The 19,344-nt window shown below is 45.4% G+C and overlaps 1 protein-coding gene across 1 annotated transcript in view; it reads left to right on the top strand.

Annotated features, from left to right (window-relative positions):
- Positions 1-12,938, top strand: part of LOC137438177 (E3 ubiquitin-protein ligase RNF38) — a 43,811-nt gene extending 30,873 nt beyond the window's left edge. The window contains 4 exon segments of the mRNA XM_068133192.2: positions 7,683-7,767; positions 8,485-8,606; positions 9,012-9,111; positions 11,759-12,938. Of these exon segments, the coding sequence (XP_067989293.2) occupies positions 7,683-7,767; positions 8,485-8,606; positions 9,012-9,111; positions 11,759-11,821 (370 nt within the window). The 3' untranslated portion in view covers positions 11,822-12,938.
- Positions 12,939-19,344: the final 6,406 nt, after the last annotated feature.

The raw sequence follows: 19,344 nt of genomic DNA, 5'->3' as shown, positions 1-19,344 counted from the left end.
TCGTGCGAAGTCCTTCCTCGGCACACCTGAGCTCCTCACCACATACAAGGCTTTCATCCGCAGCTCAATGGAATACTGTTCTCCCCTATGGGCTGGTGCTCCTGCCTCACACCTGGCCCGGCTTCACGCTGTTGAATCCAAAGCTTTCAAAATCATTGGAATCTCCCGCGATGAAGCTACCTCTGAGGGCCTTTCACTCACTCACCGCAGGCAGGTAGGTGGTCTTTCTGTCTTCTACCGACTCCTCTCCGGCCTTGCTCCCCCAGCTCTCTCTGTGCTCTGTCCCCCAAATATTCCTACAGGTCGCACAAGATCTGCCAGCAACCCTCTGATGGTTAAACTGCCGAAATCTCGGCTTTCTGCTCACCTTCACTCTTTCATTCCTCTTTTCTCCCGCCTCTGGAACAAACTCCCACACTCCCTTCAATCCCACTCCTCCCTCCAGGTCTTTAAAACAGCTGTTCACCACCATCTCTTATCTTCCCCCATCCAAAACCTTGATCTTTTCTACCCCCACTAATTCACCCCAGATCCACCTTGTTTGAAATTCCAACTTCTTTCCTGGAAGTCCTGGCAGTGTCCATATGTTTATACCTCTCCCCCCCCCCCCCCCTTCACATGCCTCCCCCCCAAAGCCCTCTCCCTCCCACAGATCTCTCGATGTCTCCATGTCTCTCGGTCCCTGCTCTCAAATGTTGTGTTTGTGTCCTGCCCCCTCTCTCCCCATCTTGTCTACCGCTCCCGATGTTATTTGTTTTATGTGTCTGTTTGTCTTTCTGTGTGATTAATGTTCGCTCTTTCACGAGCCTCGATCTCGTATACAAAAAACAAAAAACAAAAAAAAAACTGGTACTCAATTAGCCGACCTCGGAAGGATGACAGGCTGAGTCAACCCCCCTGGCGTTAATTCAGCGATCGACCGGGATTCGAACCCAGGATCCTAGGATCCTAAGCTGGCACCCTAGCCGCTAGCCCAACACCAGCTAGCTAGCCGCTAGCTCCTCTGCATAGTAGTTGTAAGATAATGATTGTGCCTAGCATGTTTGGCACAGTGTCTCCATGGGTGATGCCTGGTGTTGGCTAATAGTTAAGGGGGCTGGCTTGAGATCTTAGGGACTTGAGTTTGACAATTAAATAACACCAGGTGGTTTGACTCAGCCTGTCAACCTTCTGAAGTCGGCAAAATGATTCCCAGCTTACTAGTAACAGGGGCACTGCATCAGCAGCACAGCCATGCTTCCAGAAATGATGTAACCAGCAGCCACAGGCTGCATACAAAACAACAACCTTGGGTTCAGGGCATTAAAAAAAAAAATCGGGCCGTAAGGGGTTCTATGGGGTTCAGAAACTACACACACAATTTCGATGAAACTTGACCACAGCCATCAACTTCACCACCCATGACCTTCACTGTCAGTGATGGGCAAATTTGATTCTTGGTCTGGGCATAGTCCAGGCTTGATTTCTGGTCTGGGCATGTAATTTTCACACTTATATCAATTTAATTATTTAATCCTGTTCATGAATCGAATTGCTTCACTACGCCCCCAGTGGTGTTTACAATAGTGGACATGGATTTGTTCCCCCATTGGTGGAAGACCCACTCAAGTTCAGGCCGTTGATGCTCCTATGGTTGGCAGCGAGTGCCCCAGAAGCATTTTTTTTATTTTTTATTTATTTATTTTTTTTTTATTTTTTTTTTTGTATACAAGATCGAGGCTCGTGAAAGAGCGAACATTAATTACACAGAAAGACAAACCGACACATAAAACATATAACATAGGGAGCGGTAGACAAGATGGGGAGAGAGGGGGAAGGACACAAACACAACATTTGAGAGCAGGGACCGAGAGACATGGAGACATCGAGAGATCTGAGAGAGGGCGAGGGCTTTGGGGGGGGGGGGGGGGGGGCGTGGGAAGGGGGCAGTGGGAGAGGTATAAAACATATGGACACTGCCAGGACTTCCAGGAAAGAAGTTGGAATTTCAAACAAGGTGGATCTGGGGTGAATTAGCGGGGGTAGAAAAGATCAAGGTTTTGGATGGGGGAAGATAAGAGATGGTGGTGAACAGCTGTTTTAAAGACCTGGAGGGAGGAGTGGGATTGAAGGGAGTGAGGGAGTTTGTTCCAGAGGCGGGAGAAAAGAGGAATGAAAGAGTGAAGGTGAGCGGAGAGCCGAGATTTCGGCAGTTTAACCATCAGAGGGTTGCTGGCAGATCTTGTGCGACCTGTAGGAATATTTGGGGGACAGAGCACAGAGAGAGCTGGGGGTGCAAGGCCGGAGAGGAGTCGGTAGAAGACAGAAAGACCACCTACCTGCCTGCGGTGAGTGAGTGAAAGGCCCTCAGAGATAGCTTCATCGCGGGAGATTCCAATAATTCTGAAAGCTTTGGTTTCAACAGCGTGAAGCCGAGCTAGGTGTGAGGCAGGAGCACCGGCCCATAGGGGAGAACAGTATTCCATTGAGCTGCGGATGAAAGCCTTGTATGTGGTGAGGAGCTCAGGTGTGCCGAGGAAGGACTTCGCACGACGGAGGATGCCCAGTCGGCGACTGGCTTTGGAGGCCAGCTTGGAAATGTGGTTTTCCCAAGAAAGATCATGGCAGATAGTGAGACCCAAAATCTTGAGCGACAGAACTTCTTGGAGAGGATTGTTGAGAAAGTAGATGGGAGGGTTGTCCAGTCGATCTTTTCGGAGAGACATAGTAAGAGTGTGAGATTTGTCAGGATTGAAAGACATGTTCCACTTGTTTGACCAGTCTGTGATTTTGTCCAGGTCTTCAGAGAGTGAGGAGGCAGCAGACTGCCGATCTGAGGGAAGAGGAATGGAGCGGCAGAGAGTGGAGTCATCAGCAAAGAGATAGAGAGGATTTTCGAGAGAGTCAGAGAGATCATTGATGAAGACCAGAAAAAGCACGGGGCCCAGAACACTGCCTTGGGGAACTCCAGCCTGAACAGGAAGAGGAGATGAGAGAAACCCATTCAGGGCCACACGTTGACGACGACTAGAGAGGAAGTCCGCCAGCCATGCGTGGAGATTTCCATGGATACCAAAGGAGGAGAGTTTGGTGAGCAGAGCGGGGTGCCAGACCGTGTCGAAGGCACGTGATATGTCGAGGGAGACAGCTCTAATTTCCTGTTTGGCATTGAGGACCTCCATCCATTGTTGAGACAGCAGAAGCAGCATGTCCAGAGTAGAGTGACCTGGTCTGAAACCAAATTGATGATCAGAGATCAAGCCATTGGAGAAGAGGAAAGATTTCATATCAGAAGCAATGATGGATTCCATGACTTTGCTGATAATTGGGAGAAGGCTGATTGGTCTGTAGTTGCTAGGATCTGTTTTTGCACCTTTTTTGTGCAAAGCGGTGATGTTGGCTGATTTCCAAGCAGATGGCAGTTGACCTTGAGCAAAAGAGAGGGTGAAGAGAACAGAGAGAGGGTGAGATAGAGCAGCAGAGCAGGATTTTAGGACCCGTGGGCTGATGCCGTCGGGTCCAGTTGCAGAATCAGAGTCGAGGGTTGACAGAAACTTTTCCACCTTGTCAGGAGGAAAGGACACGGAGTCCAGGAGCAGCAGGGTACGACTGGGTATGGTGGGTACAGAGAGGGATGGGTTTGGGACACAAGATTTAGAGGCAAACACAGAGTTGAGGCATTCAGCTTTTTCACGTGCGGAGTCAGCTGTGTAGCCGTTTGAGGTAAGGGAGGGGATGGAGGGGGAACAAACACCAGAAACGGATTTGACCAGACGCCACCAGGATTTGGAAGAGGGAGACAGATAAGAGAGTTCGGTCTTGAGAGCGGAGATATTGTTTCCTGGCTCTCCTGAGGGTGGACACACACTTGTTTCGGGCTTTGTGAAAGGAAATGAGATTTCCTTCCGTTGGATTTGCTTTCCAGGAGACGAAGGCAAGTTGTTTCTGGGCAACAGCCTCACCACAAGATTCCGTGTACCATGGACGGGAGGAAGGGTATGACAACTGAAGACGAGATGGGATAAATCTGTGCATGAGAGAGAGCAATTTACTTTGGAAGAATTCCCAGGATGAGTTGATGTCAGAGGTGGTAGAGATGGGAGACCAGTCCAGATGATTGATGGCTGCTTGAAGACCGTGCCAGTTGGCCTGAGTGAAATGCCAGACTCGTCGACGCTGAGCAGGCTCCCTGAGGATGGTCAGAGAGATGTCCACTTTAACAAGGACATGATCAGATGATCCGATCGGAGCAGAAGAAGAGCAGCAGACATTTTCAGGGAAGTTAGTCATAACCAAGTCCAGAAGAGAAGATGTTCCGTTGACTGAGATCCGGGTCGGGAAATTGACAGATTGCGTCAGTCCCAGTGAGTCGCAGAAGTCCTTTGCTGAGGAGCCATGGCTGGTGAGAGAGGTACCCACACCCAGCCAACTGGCATGATGACAGTTGAAATCACCACATATGAGGAAGAGAGAGTTGGGATGAGTAGATAGAAGTTGGTCCATATCATCAGACAGCGAGATGTAGATGGAGTCATCACTGTTTGGTGGACGGTACAACACACATATGAACAAGAGGTGGGAGCGAAGGGGAAGCCGTAGCCAGAGGTATTCCTGGGGGTGAGGTGGAGAGAGTGCAGTGCAGGGCGAGTGAGGAAGAGAGTTTTTGATAAAGATAGCAACCCCGCCTCCAGGACGAGGCTCAGGTCTATCATACCGGAGGAGGGAGTAGCCCGGGAGAGATACTATGGAATCAGAGACATCATAAAGGAGGAAAGTTTCTGTTAAGCAGATCACGTCTGGTTTGACAGAAGCAACCTGTATGGAGAGATCAGTTAAGTTTGAACGAAGGCCCCGGATGTTTGACGTCCATACCGTTAATGAAGAGGAAGGGGGAGCATCAGATACAGAACAGGGGGGAGGAGGGGTAGGGTAAGATGTGGAAGAGGTGGAAGAGGTAGGGAGAGCTGTTGAAGGTGTGTCAGAGATTTCAGAATAGCTCGGAGAAAGGGAAGGATGGGGCGGACAAAAGGTTTGATGGTGATTGGGTGAGCCACAATGAGGTGTTATTTGAGGAGGGGGAAGAGCGAGGCAGAAGGTTGGGGGAGATGGAGGTGAGAGTTTGAAGGGGGAAGAAGCGGGGAGGACGCTTTGAGGAGGGGGAGTGAGAGGGGGGAAATTGAGAAGCAATGAGGGTGGGGAGATTTGAAGGGGAGGGGTGAGGGGGGAGTTTGGGAGGGAAGGGACAAGGGGAGGGATTTGAAAGGGATGGGATATGGGGGAGATTTGGAGGGGAGGGGCGAGGGGGCGTCTTGGCGGGGAGGGGTGAGGGGGTAGTTTAGGAGGGAGGGGGCAAGGGGGGAGATTTGAAAGGGATGGGTGATGGGGAAGATTTGGAGGGGAGGGGTGATGGGGAAGATTTGGAGGGGAGGGGTTATGGGGAAGATTTGGAGGGGAGGGGTGAGATTGGATTTTTGAAAGTGTACGATTTATGGGAAACGAACATTTATTGCAAAATGAGTTTCTTGTGACCTTCGAGTTAAAAATACGTTTAAGGACGCTGGATGGAGGATGGAGTGCAGGAGAGTTTAGGGAATGTAGAAAAAAGGCACTATAGGAGATGGATATTTTTTTTGGGATGAATTGATTTGGTGAGCAAGTCGAAAGCAGCCTTTTAAAGAAGAAGAAGAAAAAGGTGTTATAAAATATGACGGAATACATAACTTGAGGGGAAAGTGTAAACATTGAAGGTTAATGAGTGAAAACTATCTGGGGAAATGGGGGAGAAACACGTGGTCGAAGAACGAACGAACGAATAAGAATGAATAAACGAATGAGAACAGAGAAGGAAAATGTTTTTTTTTTGTTTGTTTGTTTTTTAGTTGAGATTTACACAAGGAAGTAGGCTATGGGTGAAAAGACTGGGAATACAGAGAACGAAAGTTATTGGATCACAAACGACGGACCACTGAGAGAAAAACAAAGCCTCAAGGTTGTACAGTGCACACTGTACAAGGCCTTGCTCGCGACACGGCAAACAGACGATCAATTTATGAAAGATAAACACCGAGAAACAACCAAAGTTGCACACAATAACTTCACACACCGAAAGATAAATACAGTTTCGACAAAATACAATTGTGAACAGACTTAACTTCGAAAAACGTGGAGACCGTGTGGAGCTTCGAAAATCCCTGCCGCCGTCTCCAAGATCTCGCGAGATCTCTCGTCTCCATTGACGGAAAAGATAGTGTCAATCATATGTGTGGGAAAATTGCATGCTCAGTCAGGGTTGCCCAGATAGCTCAGATGGCAGAGCACTGGTATGGTTTTCCAGAGGACCTGGATTTGATTCCTGGTCTGGGCATGTACTTCTCCCACATATCAATTTAATTTACTTTTATTCAATGGTCACACAGTTTGGTTCGCCGCGTGTGCGATTGTGTTCTTTTCCCTACTTCTTCCCCCCCACTCCACCACCCCATTTTTGTTTATTAAATTCCTTTGTTAATGAGATCCTCTTATATGGACATTGGGGAGTACGGGGGCTCCACTGCGCATAGTTTAATTGGCATATAAACTGGTATGCAGGAAACTGGGAATCATGGAAAATTTGGAATCTGCAAATTAAGGCACCATGATTTAAAACCAAACTGCCCTTTGGCAAAGCTCAGCCAAATTCAGGTGGGAAAATTAAGGGTGGAAGAGGGGACAGATTTTACCCATTCAAACCTGGTGATTAGGCAGAAGACTTTTGCCGGAAAATGAAGGGTGGAAGAGGGGAACAGATTTGACCCATTCCCACCTGGTGATTAGGCCGAAGACTTTTGCCCGTCAAGCACTCTTCATACACTGTATGCTCCTCATATGTGGAACTCAATGGCTTTTAAAATATGCACACCCTCATCTTCCTCTTCTTTCGTATGCAACACATGGCTGCGGGTGGAATCATTTCCTGGGGGCACAGCTGTGGGCCGCTAATGCAGTGCCCCCTGTAGGTTAGAGCTGGAATTTCGCCAGGGTGCTGGCTCGACTCCTCTTTTAGCCTAATCAGTTCTCAGCATCCTTTTACAGTAGCTTCTTAATTTTCACTTATCTCACCTCTTCCTTCTTTGCAAAGTGTTGAGATTATTTTTCACCTCTTCCCGACTACAACCACCACTTTTCAACTCCTTCCATCCAGCGGTTCTGGAGTGCATAGAAGTGAAACAAACAAACACTTCTCGAATTATAATATGATTTCTGCTCATCAATGATTGTCATTGCATGAAATAATTGTTGCAATGTTTTGCATGAACTAAGGTTCCAGTTCCATGCAAACAGGCCAGGCTTCCTCTAATTGACAAATTTCCACTTTTTGTTTCACAATTTGTCTTATAAAGTTAAACAATGAAGCTTTTCTTGTATATTATTTGGTGCTGATGTAATGATAATGACCATGGATCTCTTCGAGGTTTGAACCCTCAATTTAAGCTTTCTATTTATTACTTTTAAATATTAAAAAAACTACATGAGTATTGCTTTTCTTAAATTCTCATAAGCATGTTATGTACATTATTTTGTCTTGGTAAGTCCTCTGTCTTGCTTAACTGGTGTGTGGCCTAAGAATGGAGTGGATGTAAATGGTACAAAAGTACATATTTGTGTCTGAAAGAGAACTGAGATTGCTGATAGTTAATATATATTTGTCTATTGTTGTCTTTCAGATCGGTCCTTCCCATGTCTCCAACGATGGCACCACCGTTTGGTCTTGACCTGGATGTGGATGACGGCGAGGTGGAGAATTATGAGGTTGCACCCAGTCACAAGCACCAGGCACACAGTCTCGAGAACCAGGCAGCCAGTCATGAGCATCAGGCAGCCAGTCTCAAGAATCGGGCACCCACCGAAGAGCACCAGACACATTCATCACACTAAGCACCTAGTCATGAGCACCCAAACAATCAAGCATAGAATATCATACAGCTGACACCTATTGTCTGGCCTGGAGCAATCTGCTGAGAATGGTGTTGGGCTAGCGGCTAGGGTGCCAGCTTAGGATCCCAGGATCCTGGGTTCGAATCCCGGTCGATCGCTGAATTAACACCAGGGGGGTTGACTTAGCCAGTCATCCTTCCGAGGTCGGCTCATTGAGTACCAGTTCACTGGTAATTCCCTGTTTGTCGTAAAAGGCGACAAAAAGGGTTGGCGGCAGGAAGGGCATCCGGCCGTAAAACATTGCTTCAAAAAGGGGACCAACAAAAACAACAACAACCACGGTGCCCGAAAAAGGCCAACCCCCGCTTTGCGGGGGAAAATGGCCTCTAAAGGTGGTTTTTTTTTTTTTTTTGACACCTATTGTCTGGCCTGGAGCAATCTGCTGAGAATGTTCTGCGCAGAGTCGTTAAAGTCTTAGCTACCAGCACATTATATCTTCACTAACCATCACCACCCCCAATGTTTCCTGTCTTTTTCTCACTATGTGCTTCTCCCTCTCTCCACTACCACTTACCTTCACCTTTTACTCAGGCGTTGTTGACCTTGGCAGAACGACTCGGGGAAGCAAAACCTCGTGGACTCAGCAAACAGGATGTGGATCAGCTGCCATCGTACCGTTACAATCCAGAGAACCAGCAGTCTGAACAAAGCCTGTATGTTCCAACTCTCTTTACACCCTTTCTGTCCATATATTTGTTTTTTTTCCCTATGCATGTGATTTCACATCAATGGACTCTTCCTAACTTTACTTTAATGGTTGTCTTCATCCTCCTGCCCTCTTTTCTTCCTGCCATAGATATGTATATCTCCACCTCACCATCATCATGCCTCCCCCTAGCTTTCTTTATTCCTTTCCATTTTTAGTGCAGCCTTCTCTTTTTCATCAAAGAGCCATTTTTATATGATCTATCTTGAACATCTCTTCATTCCCCTAAGCCATTTTCCTCTAACTTTCTCTGCACCACTGCTGCGCTCTTTTAGCTTTATCAATAGCATGCGATTCAATCTTTGCTATATTGTTATTAATTAATCGTTATTGCATCATTCATGTCTTGCAGCTGTGTGGTGTGTATGTTTGACTTTGAAGCTAGACAACTTCTCCGGCTTCTTCCCTGTTCTCACGAATTCCACGCTAAATGTGTGGACAAGTGGCTGAGGGTGAGAAGGGGAAAAAAAATCGAGAGCGGGCCATAAATATGAACAGATGTTAAAGTTGAAGAGCTACATGATAATAAAATGATGAACAATTGCAAAGCGGACAAATGAAGGATCCATAACTTAAAAAGATAATGATAAAGATAGATACCGTAGATATATGATCTATCGGAGGAATACGAGACTTTGTCAAGGCCATTGTCAGTCTGTGCCTATGAACAGTTCGAACAATTGGTTTTATCATCTAAGAGATGACTGAGGCAAAAGGCCATTGAAAGCAAAGAAAAGTAAAGCTGACATTTTGGATGTGAATGAATGAATGAATGAATATGAATGATCGTTTTAAGGCCATTTTCCCCGCTAGAGCGGGGGTTAGCCTTGCGGGCCCCATGACAATCATGGTTCCCTGTTTGAGACTGCTTTTATGGCTGGATGCCCTTCCTGACGCCAACCCTTAGTCGCTTCTTACGATGTGCAGGGATACAGTGTACCCATTCTAAACCGGGGTACACACTGGGATCATTCATCCCAGCAAGCTGGTACTCAATTTGCCAACCTCCGAAGGATGACAGGCTGAGTCAACCCCCCTGGCGTTAATTCAGCGATCGACCGGGATTCAAACCCAGGATCCTAGGATCCCAAGTCGGCACCCTGACCGCTAAGCCAACACCAGGCTTGTGTTTCATGGCTGAAATGCTGAAATATTTTGCCAGTTTGCCATGTTGTCAGATGAGGTTTAAAAATTAGGTGCAGATACAACAAACCTTTATTGGAAAATCTGTTGGATAAAAGGAAACTTTGTCAACCGACAGAGCTCACGAAGGTCGAATGTTTTGATAGGATGACAGAGTGAACAGACTTTACATTAATCATTGTTTTTGTTTAGATTGATCTAAGAATACTCGTGGAGCTTTACATAAATTGCATGCAAGATAAAGGCATTAGCAGACGTGAATGTGAAAGGCATTCTTTTCTTTCCCATCCCTCCTGTCTCTCTTCCAACCACCATTCTCTCCAACTCACTGCGAGTAGTATCTACCCCCAACGTTGCTTCCAAACTCACCACAAAGCCAGTATTTATACAATATGCTAGCTCGGCTCGGTTTACTACGCTCGCCTCACCAAGTGTCGTTGCAGAGGAACGGGCTTGTTTTAGCTGAGGATAATAACTGTACCTGAGTTGCTGTGTTGTCATGATTTACACCAATCATAATACAAACAATTAATTTGCACAAATTTATTTGTAGTGTTTGTGATATTACATTTTTATAATCGATTTAAGTTGAATTTTTTTTTTTTAATTCATAAAGAACCTCTCAGCACATACATACGGGAGGGGTAGGTGCAGACTGCAAGTTTGGGATGATTACACCACACCACCACGTAATTCCAAACACCTCACCACCAAGTAATTCAAAACACCTCACCACCATGCAATTCAAAACACCTCACCACCACGTAATTCAAAACACCTCACCACCACGTAATTCAAAACACCTCACCACCATGCAATTCAAAACACCTCACCACCACGTAATTCAAAACACCTCACCACCACGTAATTCAAAACACCTCACCACCATGTAATTCAAAACACCTCACCACCACGTAATTCAAAACACCTCACAGCCACGTTCTTAAAAACACGTCACAACCACGGAAACAAAAGTTTGAGGGAGTAGTTCAGTGACAACACAGACTGGCCAGATATGTAGATATATAGATAGATGACTGTACCTGAGTTGGTTTTGTCATGGTTTACACCAATCATATAAATACAAACAATTATTTTGCACAAATGTATTTGTAATATACGTGATATTACATTTTATAAACAACTGAAGTTGGAAAAAACAATTTTCAAAAATAATTTTTTTTTCTAAAATTTTCAAGAAGAATACACTGAGGACATACACACGGGAGAGATAGGGGCATACCATAAGTTTGGTACGATTTCACAAACGTTTGAGGGAGTAGTTCAGTGACACAACACAACACAGACACTGCACAGATATATATAGTCATGCCAAAAATATTGGCACCCTTACACGTTTTTCAAATAATGCACCATTTCTTCCAGAAAATTGTTGAAATTAAAAAATCTGTTGGTATCCACACACATATATATATGCTCACACACACACACACACACACACACACACACACACACACACACACACACACACACACACACACACACACACACACACACACACACACACACAGACAGCTCTGCTGCATATACATCTGATTATATTTATTTTGTATTCACATATGATGATATTTTTACTTGATGTAGAATTTTGTATCAATATCTGAATTTGCATTTTTACTTAACAATTTAGATTCCTTTACACTTAATATCCATTTTTCATTTATGATTGGATTATATGGGCAGGGCACGAGCCTAAAAGCTTGCTTTTGTGAGAGGTATAATGGGATCTTTCATCCACAAGTGAGTGTAAGCAGGTGTTGATATTAAATAATTTGTGAAATAATTTTAAAGGAAAGATGCAGGATATGAGTGATCGAGATAGAAATGCTTGGTCTCTAAACTTGCATAAACAGATTGAGGCAGTGATGAGATACAAGGAATATAATTGGTATACGTAGCTTTATTTGTTGTTCTGTTTGTCTTTTGTTCTTCCAGACAAACCGCACATGTCCCATCTGCCGTGCAGATGCATCTGAGATACATCGAGATTCAGAGTGATTCCTCTGCTTTTGTTTCTCTTTGTCAACCACATGCATCACTCTACACTCACTAAAATGAAGATATTTTCTACCACACGACGATAAACAAATCGGCACATCCAGATATACCAAAAACGTGATGTGGATTTTTGGGATGGATTAGGTGTTTCAAAAACCACTGGCAACCATAATTTGCCCAATTTATGGACTTAATGGCTGTCACTGAAAATACAAACACATGACCCAGATTATTTTCACTGAGTGTTATTGATCCTGATGTTAGGAACTTTAACTTCATTTCATTCACCAGTGTCTCAGTTTAATGTTGGTATATCTCTATCTCTATCTCTATCTACATTCTACTGTCTTTGTAGTGTCTCCACAAAGACATTATGACTCTAAATTAAAATCCAATGAAAGACTGCATCTAGTTTAAATAACCACCTAGTTTTAACCAACATCTTGTTCATGCAATTGAATCATTGGACCAAGCAGAATGCCCAAAGCTTCCCTTTGAAATCAGTGGGGGTCGACAGTTACTGCATCAAAAATGGACTAAAACTGTCGTACATTTTGCCCTAACAGTTGTAATTTGTGAAACATAACTGGGCATTGCTACGATTGATTTGAGTATTTTTAATTCCAGATGGAAGTTTTAACTTGATTTTGTAATGTTGGATGTATCGCAAGTCTGTGCTGTTTTGAATTTTCCAACAGCAATCTTATTATACTTTGTTCTAAAGAAACATTACAACTGAAACATCTTTGCCTGGTTGGAATTTGAGCTTTTGTAATATCACTGGAAGATTACACACCGAACTTTTGAGTAAAGGTCTGTGATACTAACATGCACATCCAAACTTATTTCCACTTTCTCTGTCTGTTCTCTTTCCACATAAAATATACAGCATACTTTTTTGTAGTTCATTCAGCATGCAATACCAATTCCAGATCACATCTTCCATTTGCGAGTCTCACTATTCTTCTCATGTTTACCCTTCTTTCTCTAAATTCTTCTTTCATCTCACTATTTTTGCCTCTTATCTTCTCAATTTACTCCCACCAACTTCTGAACTGCTTGTTTTTTTTTCACTGGGGATCAGTGCAAAATATCAATAAAAGTGCGAAGAATTTCACCAGAATATCTGATTATTGCAACATTAAATATTTCTGAATGTTTTGCCTTTTTATGTTGATAAAAATACCATTATTTTAAACCAACACATACATACTGGGTCCATAACAACCTGTTACTTTGCCCAACAATTTTCATGCACAATTATATCTCTCCATATAACAATGCAGGACATTTCAAAATAGTTTATTTGCTTTTGAATTGCTAGTGTGAATGAAAATTTGAAAAGAAGGAAAAAAACAAAAAACAATTCGAGATTCTGATCATTGAATTTTTCATTTTACATTGTTGTATTGGGGAAATTTTTATTATATACAGTGCATTCAGAAAGTATTCAGACCCCTTCACTTTTTTCACATTATGTTATGTTGCAGCCTTATGCTGAAATCGTTTAAATTCATTTTTTCCCTCATCAATCCACACTCAATACCCCCAAAATGACAAAGAGAAAACAGGATTTTAGAAAGTTTTGCAAATTTATGAAAAAGAAAAAACTGAAATATCACATTTACATAAGTATTGTCGCGCGAATCCCTCAAGGTTAACACCAGGGACCGCGGAAGACCGAACGGCTTTAATGGAGGCAACGACCAAATACGGATTTTGCTATAAAAGCACGGGAGAAAGAAGGGAAGAAGCGGAAGCGATTACCTTTAGCCCCGACGGCAACTCCGACCCTGGAGGAAAGCAACTCAAACGAAACCCGAGTTCAATGCACAAAAAGAAACACGTTTATTTTGGAACCCGAGAACAAGAGAACGCGTCGGAAGATAAATAACGGTCCTAAATCGGGATCCCGCACACCTCACTTCAGAAACGAACAAAGGACTGAATTACGAAAAGAAATGTCTCGTCGTGTAATGTTCTGTGGAGTGCGGCCTTATCTGTCAGTAGTGCAGTGTCCGCTGTCCAACACGGCTCCGAGCTCCGGCGCGAAGGAACCCTCCGTCAGCCTTGCTCGCACGCTTCGCCAGGCCCCGCGCGGCCCGCACCGCTCCAAGCTCCGAGTCGATCGCACACGAGGCCCCAGCACCACTCCAAGCTCCGAACGCACCGAGAAGGACCGCTCCAAGCACCACGCACCACGAAGAACGCGATCTCCAATCCCAGCGCAGAGAGCACAAGCACAAAGGGTCGATCTTCACACGAAGGGCGATGGGTCCAGCGCGAAGAGGCGAGAGAGAGCGAAGAGCTTAGAGAGCCAAGATGTCGTGCAGCGCCAAGAGACAAAATGTCATCCAGCGCGTCCTTTTGTCACCTCCCGTGTGAGTCAAGTCCTGCTCGCCCCCAATCAGAGCCTCGTCTCTCGAATGCTCTGCTGTGCTGGTGCTTTATCATTGGCCAAGTCCTTCCCGCCACCATGTTACGCCACCCTCGTGGCCAACCACCAGTCCTTCCCTTCCTTCCAATCACGGGGCAGTTCTCTGTTCCTCCTATGGACCAATCAACAGTCCTCCTGGGCGTGGTTCCAAGCCTGCCATGAGGCTGGTTGCTAGGCCAGCTGGTGGTGTGACTGGCTGCGGCCCCATCGGCGGTGCCCCGGCCTGGCTTCCTGCCCGTTTTCTTCCAAGGTCATTGCAAGGGAAGGGAACTAATTAATGTGTGCACTAAGGACCTATCTAAGTGTTTATATGTGTGCGTTGCCACGAGGGACACAGGTTTGACGACAGGGGACGACGAACAAAGCACTCTTATCCATATCCCTGCACTATTTAGCACGCCCTGCTCCCTCGTAGCGGGTACATCAATACAGCTTATACCGACAAACCGGACTAACCATAGAACTTATTACAGGTAGATTCCCTATCACGACAGTCGAAGCATGTTACCTATACAGATCTACCTGGCTCAAGATATTCCTTTACCCTCCGACATAACAGTATTAAGACCCTTTGCTATGACACTTGAAATTTAGCTCAGGTGCCTCCCATTTCTCTTGATCATCTTTGAGATGTTTCTACACCTTGATTGGAGTCCACCTGTGGTAAATTCAATTGATTGGACATGATTTGGAAAGGTACACACCTGTCCATACAAGGTCTCACAGCTGACAATGCATATCAGAGCAAAAACCAAGCCATGAGGTCGAAGGAACTGTCTGCAGAGCTCAGAGACAGGATTGTGTCGAGGCACAGATTTGGGGAAGCTGACAAAAATAATTCTGCTGCATTGAAGGTTCCCAAGAGCACAGTGACCTCCATAATTCTTAAATGGAAGAAGTTCGGAACAACTAGGACTCTTCCTGGAGCTGGCCACCCGGCCAAACTGAGCAATCGGGGGAGAAGGGCCTTGGTAATAGAGGTGATCAAGAACCCGATGGTCACTCTGGCTGAGCTCCAGAGATCCTGTGTGGAGATGGGAGAAACTTCCAGAAGGACAACCATCACTGCAACACTCCACCGATCTGGGCTTTATGGCAGAGTGGCCAGACGGAAGCCTCTCCTCAGTGAAAGACACATGAAAGTCCACAGAATCTTGTTTCTCACATTCTGAGAGTCCTTTAGGTGCTTCTTGCAAACTCCAAGCGGGCTTTCATGTGTCTTGTCTCACAAGACACATTGTTTCGGGCTTTGTGAAAGGAAATGAGATTTCCTTCCGTTGGATTTGCTTTCCAGGAGGCGAAGGCAAGTTGCTTCTGGGCAACTGCCTCACCACAAGATCCCGTGTACCATGGACGGGAGGAAGGGTATGACAACTGAAGGCGAGATGGGATAAATCTGTGCATGAGAGAGAGCAATTTACTTTGGAAGAATTCCCAGGATGAGATGATGTCAGAGGCAGTAGAGATGGGAGACCAGTCCAGATGATTCATGGCTGTTTGAAGACAGTGCCAATTGGCCTGAGTGAAATGCCAGACTCGTCGACGCTGAGGAGGCTCTCTGAGAATGGTCAGAGAGATGTCCACTTTAACAAGCACATGATCAGATGAGCCGATTGGAGCAGAAGAAGAGCAGCAGACATTTGCAGGGCAAATCAGCAGACATTCATCCGCGGTCAATACCTTTGCAATAAATGCTTTGTGAAGCCTTTACTGTAGCCATTTTCAGTTGGTGTTTGGTTTGGGGGTTTTCTGACTTTTGTCTCCTCTTCAGCAAGTTAAATGCATGCTCCATTGGATTTAAATGAGGAGATTGACTTGGCCAGTCTAAAACCTTCTACCTTTTCCCCTGATTAACCCCTTGGTTGTGTTGGGAGCATGTTTTGGGTTGTTGTCTTGCTGCATGGTAAAGCGCCGTTGAATGGATTTGGAGGCATTTTCTTGTGCATAGGAAGATAAAATGTTTCTGTACACTTCCAAATTCATTCTGCTGCTGCTATCATTAGTTACATCATCAATAAAGATGAGTGAGCCCGTTTCAGAAGCAGCTATGCAAGCCCAAGCCATAACACTACCTTTCCATCACTTTCGTAAAGGTTTATCTTGGTCTCATCTGTCCATAAAACTTTGTTCCAGAACTCACTGGCTCACCTTTGTACTTATTGGAAAATTCTAATCTGGCCTTTCTATTTTTGGTGCTGATGAGAGGTTTGCATCATGTGGTGTAGCTTTTGTAATTTTGTTGTTGAAGTCTTCTGTGAATGGTAGATTGCGATACTTTCACCAATGCACTCTACAGGTTGTTGGTCCTGTCACTGACAGTTGTTTTTGGGTTTTTATTCACCGCTCTGATTTTTCTGTCATCAACTGCAGTTGTTGTCCCCCGTCGCACGGCGGAGCGAAAGGGGGACTATGGTTTTCCCCTCCGTCCGTGTGTGTGTGCGTGCGTCCGTCCATGCGTGCGAACGTGCGTGCGTAAGCGAAGGACCGAATTCTAATTTGGTGTGTGGGTGCAACCCACGTCAAAATCCAAGATGGCCACCGCCATGTATGTATGTCTGACGCCATGTATGTCTGAACCTTGTGAGCGGAATATCTTGAAAAATAAGCGAAGTAGCAACTTCTAATCTGGTTTGTGGGTGTATCTAGGCATAAGGAAGAAGGCTATTGAAAATTGGGTCGCCACGTCAAAATCCAAGATGGCCGTCACCATGTATGCCTGAACCTTGTGAGCGGAATATCTTGAAAAATAAGCGAAGTACCAACCTCTAATCTGGTTTGTGGGTGTATCTAGGCATAAGGAAGAACGCTATTGAAAATTGGGTCGCCACGTCAAAATCCAAGATGGCCGCCTTGCATCTTCCACTTTGTCAACTCACATCACTTCACCGATGGGGGACCGAGGCGTAACGCTCGTTTTCCTTCGCCGACCTGGCCGATGTCTATTGCTTAGTACACTTGTGGTTTCTTTGTTAGGACATTCCAAATTGGTGTTTTTCATATGCCCAAATTTTCTTTGCTGTGGTTCTAATTGAATTATTCTGTTCTTTCATCTACAAATTGCTTGCTTTTCTTTCATAGACAGTTCTCTGGTCTTCATGTTGGTTTATGCCTGCCGACTCTCCCAGGGACCTCTAGTTGATGGCTGATACAGCTTACCTGGGGGTGACGTGGCCAACCTAACTGGCGATCGCGCCCATGGTTCGTACTCACCTTATCTTAATCAGGGGCAGTCGAGCAAACTGCCAAGTACGGACCGGCTAATGCTAATGTTGTGGAGCCAATTGGTTGCGGAAGAACGTCCTTGCTGTCACTACTGCATCCTAGCCAAGTCAATAGGAAACGAGACTAAACTGGCAGGTTGGAAACAACTGTTTACCAAAGTTTTTTGGTTTTTTTTGGATACAATATCGAGGCTCGTGAAAGAGCTAACATTAATCACACAAAAAGTCAAACCGACACAAACCAACACATAAAACACAAAATAAGGGGAGTGGTAGACAAGATGGGGAGAGAGGGCGAAGGACACAAACACAACATTTGAGAACAGGGACATCGAGAGAGAGGGCTTGGGGGGAGGTGGGAGAGGTATAAAACATATGGACACTGCAAGGACTTCCAGGAAAGAAGTTGGAATTTCGAAAAAGTGTATCGGGTGAATTAACAGGGGTAGAAAAGATCAAGGTTTTGGATGGGGGAAGATAAGAGATGGTGGTGAACAGCTGTTTTAAAGACCTGGAGGGGAGAGTGCGATTGAAGGGAGTGGGGGAGTTTGTTCCAGAGGCGGGGAAAAAGGGGAATAAAAGCGTGAAGGTGAGCAGAGAACCTAGATTTTGGCAGTTTAACCATAAGAGGGTTGCTGGCAGATCTTGTGCGACCGGTAGGAATATTTGGGGGACAGCACAGAGAGAGCTGGGGGAGCAAGGCCAGAGAGGAGTCGGTAGAAGACAGAAAGACCACCAACCTGCCTGCGGTGAGTGAGTGAAAGGCCCTCGGAGTTAGCTTCATCACAGGAGATTCCAATGATTCTGAAAGCTTTGGTTTCAACAGTGTGAAGTCGAGCTAGGTGCGAGGCAGGAGTACCGGCCCAGAGGGGGGAACAGTATTCCATTGAGCTGCGGATGAAAGCCTTGTATGTGGTGAGGAGCTCAGGTGTGCCAAGAAAAGACCGCATGATGGAGGATGCCCAGTCGGTGACTGGCTTTGGAGACCAGCTTGGAAATGTGGTTTTCCCAAGAAAGATCATGGCAGATAGTGAGACCCAAAAGGTTGAGCAACAGGACTTCTTGGAGAGGATTGTTGAGAAAGTAGATGGGAGGGTTTTCCAGTCGGTCTTTTCGGAGAGACATAGTAAGAGTGTGAGATTTGTCAGGATTGAAAGACATGTTCCACATGTTTGACCAGTCTGTGATTTTGTCCAGGTCTGCAGAGAGTGAGGAGGCTGCAGACTGCCGATCTGAGGGATGAGGAATGGAGGGGCAGAGAGTGGAGTCATCAGCAAAGAGATAGGATTTTCTGGAGAGTCGGAGAGATCATTGATGAAGACCAGAAAAAGCACGGGGCCCAGAACACTACCTTGGGGAACTCCAGCCAGAACAGGAAGGGGGTGATGAGAGAAATCCATTCAGGGCCACACGTTGACTACGACCAGAGAGGAAGTCCGCAAGCCAACCGTGGAGATTTCCATGGATACCAATAGGAGGAGAGTTTGGTAAGCAGCGCTGGGTGCCAGACTATCAAAGGCACGTGATATGTCAATGGAGACAGCTCTGATTTCCTGTTTGGCATTTAGGACCTCCATCCATTGTTGAGACAGCAGAAGCAACATGTCCAAAGTAGAATGACCTGGTCTGAATCCAAATTGATGATCGGAGATCAAGCCATTGGAGAAGAGGAAGGATTTGATATCCGAAGCAATGATGGATTCCATGACTTTGCTGATAATTGGGAGCAGGCTGATTGGTCTGTAGTTGCAAGGATCTGTTTTTGCACCTTTTTTGTGTAAAGCGGTAATGTTTGCTGATTTCCAAGATGCTGGCAGATTACCTTGAGCAAAAGAGAGGGTGAAAAGAACAGAGAGAGGGTGAGA

The sequence above is a fragment of the Myxine glutinosa genome, chromosome 1 (genome assembly GCF_964187855.1).
Source record: "Myxine glutinosa chromosome 1, kmMyxGlut1.1, whole genome shotgun sequence".
NCBI lineage: Eukaryota > Metazoa > Chordata > Myxini > Myxiniformes > Myxinidae > Myxine > Myxine glutinosa.
The sequence above is the reverse complement of the archived record's forward strand: the minus strand, read 5'-3'. Positions and strand labels throughout refer to the sequence as shown.